Source organism: Athene cunicularia (assembly GCF_003259725.1).
Source record: "Athene cunicularia isolate RWA chromosome 8 unlocalized genomic scaffold, athCun1 chr8_part1, whole genome shotgun sequence".
Taxonomy (NCBI): domain Eukaryota; kingdom Metazoa; phylum Chordata; class Aves; order Strigiformes; family Strigidae; genus Athene; species Athene cunicularia.
The window spans coordinates 21,452,990-21,457,338 of NW_020799109.1; the positions used below are offsets into that span (position 1 = coordinate 21,452,990).

At 42.0% G+C, this 4,349-nt stretch overlaps 1 protein-coding gene across 1 annotated transcript; it reads left to right on the forward strand.

The window, feature by feature from the left end:
• The first annotated feature begins 168 nt into the window (after positions 1-168).
• Positions 169-3,794, forward strand: S1PR1 (sphingosine-1-phosphate receptor 1). Its single transcript, XM_026854339.1, has one exon. It carries the CDS (start codon positions 1,120-1,122, stop codon positions 2,257-2,259), a length of 1,140 nt encoding a protein of 379 aa, XP_026710140.1. The 5' UTR covers positions 169-1,119; the 3' UTR covers positions 2,260-3,794.
• The last annotated feature ends 555 nt before the right edge of the window (positions 3,795-4,349 follow it).

Below are 4,349 nucleotides of genomic sequence, written 5' to 3' on the forward strand. Positions count from 1 at the left end.
GACGGGACGGGGGCCGAGCGCGGGAGGCCGTGCCCGCTGGGCTCGCACCTCCTGCTTTGCGCCGTTTAAGCTGTAATTTAACAACTCTCTGTGTTCATCTTTCCTTGCGTGATTTGAAATCTTTAATTCTCTAAAGTTGCCCACTAGAAAAGTTCAATTCTTAAAGTTGTCCACTACATAAAGGGAGTTCCCCCTATATCTGTATTTCTTAATCATGTCCATTTCAAAAGCTTGCGATGCTAATTATTCAAAAGCAAGGGTTTGGGGGGTTTTTTGGCCATTCTTTGTTTCAGACCTACAGAATGGGTTTGGCTATCCAACTTATTTACATATTTTTTCTTGATTTTTTAAAAACTTTTTACTGCTCCAGGTTTTGTAAAGATTTCTTATTTTTATTTAGCAAGGGCACCCCTTTCCTGTTTACAGCTTTGAGATGATCCCTTGCTTATATATATATACCTCAGTGGATTCACCACTCTTTGAGATGGCATCAGTAAATTGCGTAACTGCCCTCTTCCACAGCACATTCAGGCATTATTAATGGAGGAGAATACAGGTCTCCTGTCAAGTAATTTCTGTGCAGGCTTTCACGTATTTGCAGTCATATCAAATCCAGCCCTTTCCCTTTCTGAATCTCTGCGGTTGTATTACAAAGTGTGTTTCCTATTGAAGAAAAAGGTACACTAGAACTTACTGCTGGGGAGCCTTGAGATCTTTTTCATTAGAAGAAGTCCAGTAATGCAGCCCTTGCTGACTCCAGTTTACCTGTTCAGCTCTGCATGACAGAACTTTGTCTTACTAGGTTTGTCTATTGAATACACCTATTTTGAATGCATTTTAGCAGCTGGATGAAACCGATGCCCATGTGAATACATTTGTGACTGTGACATGCAGTTAAACTAGCAGATGATCTTAAACTGTTTATCATTTGTGACATTGTTTTGCCTTCCTTCTGTTAACTCTGGGCTTTGTGCCTCTTGTTCTCAGGGCTGCCGTTTCTGAGGCTGTGCAGCAGCGCCCGGCAGGCTGCGGGGCCAAGGAGCTGCGGGGCAGCCGCTGGCTTTGCGCTCGGCGTCACCGTCCGGTGGCCGCTGGGGAAGCGGCGCCCAGCTGGGCACCATGAGCTCCGGCACCACCGCCCCGCTGAAGGTCGTCAGCAACCTCGCCAACACTGATGTCAACTATGTCATCAAAGAGCATTATAATTACACAGGGAAGCTAAATGAGAATGCGGACAGTGGAATAAAAATGACGTCGGTGGTTTTTATCATCATTTGCTGCTTTATAATCTTAGAGAACATTTTTGTCTTGCTCACCATCTGGAAAACCAAGAAGTTTCACAGACCCATGTACTATTTCATTGGGAACTTGGCTCTTTCAGACTTGTTGGCTGGTGTGGCTTACACTGCCAACCTCCTGCTATCCGGACACAAAACCTATAGCCTCACCCCCTCCCAGTGGTTTGTAAGAGAAGGCAGCATGTTTGTTGCCTTGTCAGCTTCTGTGTTCAGCTTGTTGGCCATTGCCATTGAGAGATACATCACCATGCTGAAGATGAAACTGCACAATGGCAGCAACAGCTTCCGCTCCTTCTTGCTGATCAGTGCTTGCTGGGTTATCTCCGTGATACTTGGGGGACTCCCGATCATGGGCTGGAACTGCATCAGCCTCTTGTCCAACTGCTCCACCGTGCTGCCTCTTTACCACAAGCACTATATTCTCTTTTGCACCACCGTTTTCACTGGCCTTTTGCTATCTATTGTTGTCCTCTATTGCAGGATCTACTCCATGGTGAGGACTAGAAGCCGCAGGCTGACATTTCGGAAAAACATTACCAAAGCTACTAGGAGCTCGGAAAAGTCCCTAGCCTTGCTCAAGACAGTGATCATAGTCCTGAGTGCCTTCATTGCCTGCTGGGCTCCCTTGTTCATCCTGCTTTTGCTGGATGTGGGGTGTAAAGTGAAGAGCTGCCCAATCCTCTACAAAGCAGAGTATTTCTTAGTACTGGCCGTGCTCAATTCAGCCACGAACCCTATCATCTACACCTTGACGAACAAAGAGATGCGGAGGGCTTTCATCAAGATTCTGTGTTGCTGCAAATGTCCCCCGGCAGATTCTGGGACCAAATTCAAGAGGCCAATCATTGGAGGGATGGAGTTCAGCCGGAGTAAGTCTGACAACTCCTCTCACCCACAGAAGGAGGAAGGTGACCGTCCTGAAACCATCATGTCTTCGGGCAATGTGACCTCATCTTCTTAGGAGTAACCATGGGGGTGTATTTCAGACCCTTCCTCTGAAATTGGGGAGCTGAGGCGCCTCCTGCTCACTGCAGCAGTGCTGGGCTAAGTGAGCAAGTAGCATTAGTTCTAATGAGGAAAACGGTGCACTTGCGAGGCTGGAGTTCAAGAAACGGGACAGACTGTTCTGGCTTGAAAATCTTTTTCCCTGGAGCATGTTTTGTCTTTGCACTGAGGCAGCTCAGGATTGTCAGGCGCATTCATATCCTGAAGTCTCCTTAGTAACTCTGAAAGACTGATGCCTTGGTGAAATGATGCCTGGTGTGTGTGAGAGAAAGAGCGAGGGGGAGGAGGGAGGGAGAGAATGAATCTTTTTTTTTTTTTTTTTTCCATGTGAGAAGAATGTGAAGTTATTTCTCCTTTACTTGCAGCAAACCACTGACACAAAGATCTTTCTGTACTGAACTTGGTGGTGGCTCTGGTATAGTTGGTCAGAAGTGTTTGTTTAGCACATAATGAGGAAAGAGATCACACAAACATAACTTAGACCACATAACAACCATAATTTGGCATCACTTTTGAGAGTTTTTAATTAAGTTATAAGGTTTTATTTGAAGAGTCCAAAGCTGTTTGGGTTTTATTTAGCAAGATCATAGCTGTGAATTTTTGCTGTTGGTCCATGTTACATTTGAAGACCATGAGCCAGACTCTGCAGTTACTTTCACGTGTACAGTTCCGTTGACTGGGTCAGATTTTACCGAGTAGCTCAGAGAAGCATTTGGCCCCGTACATTGATTGCCTTGTTATTCTATAGCATTAAATAAAGTGCATTATCATGACAAATGTAAGGTAGAACTAAAGGTCACTTCTCTTTAAGATGACTGAGAGTAAATCTAATAGTTTAAGATGCTATTGACAACAGCAGGATTTTTGCCTAAGAAGAATTAAAAACTGAAGGGGCATTTCAGTGTCAGGTTCATAGTCTTTCCAAAGGTAAAGATCAGTTGGAAAAGAGTACCTTGAGTTTCAGAAATATCAAAGGAAAGTTGAAGTGAAATGACTATAGGTAAATGCACTTCTATAACAAAATGCAATACATTTTGGCACATTTTATTAATGTTTATAATTTCAGCAAAGATGTCTGTATTTTATCAGTTCATGGAAGAAGTACCTGTCATTAAATTGAATGTATTTGTTTTACAGCATCATTTTTACTCCTCTGTTTTTCTAACCTGTGCTAATGGGGTTGAATGTGTACAATGTAAATAAGTTAATAAGAAGCAGGAGTCTTCATGCACCTAGAGTATTACTATAACAAAAGTGGTATATCTGGGATAGCTGAGAGCAATTGACTGATTTACAGTTATTGGCAATTCCTAGAAGTGGTATTTTGTAAAGAAAATTTATTGCCTTTGTAGTAAAATTTTCAGTGCAATTAAACTGTTTTGGTTTGTTTTTCCTGGTTTAAAAAATAGTATTTAAAATGTTTCTGACTTCTATTGTTCAATTTGCACATAGCTTTATTGACTTCTAAACATTAATAAACTGATTTTTTTAAAGATTCCGTTATCAAGTTACTAGTAGTTTTATGCTGTTGTGGGCTTTTATGCCAGGTGTGGCTTCTTGTTGACAGAAGTCAGTGAAAGAATTACTTGATTTCAGTACATGCTGGGATTAAGCCAGTTCTGTGGGGATGTAAGATGCATAATGCCATTTACAGCATCATGTAAAATAAAAAATGAACACTAGAATATAATTTTTTCATCAGCACATGCTGTATTGATGAAATGCCATTAGGAGAATCTCTGCAGTAGCAATTCTTCTCCAACAGCTAATGAAGTACAAACAGAAGAAAAAACAGATGCCTGCTAGTTTTACCATGACTGCTTAGAATAGAGTGAAATATAAATCACTTATATCACTAATATAATTAATAAATCTAATTCTTAGCTGATTGCAAACATCAAGAAAGTTTCTGAGATGTAAAATGGTGGCCTCAGATATGTAACTGCTGCAGCTCTGTCGGGTCCACCAGCAGAGACCATGGCAGTGTAGCTGAATCGGTGCTGTGTTACTTCTTCCAGAGGCTTGACTTCCATTTCCTCTCTTGTG

Excerpts from the sequence above, each read along its gene's own strand:
- S1PR1 (XM_026854339.1), top strand. The coding sequence starts at position 1,120 with ATGAGCTCCGGCACCACCGCCCCGCTGAAGGTCGTCAGCAACCTCGCC.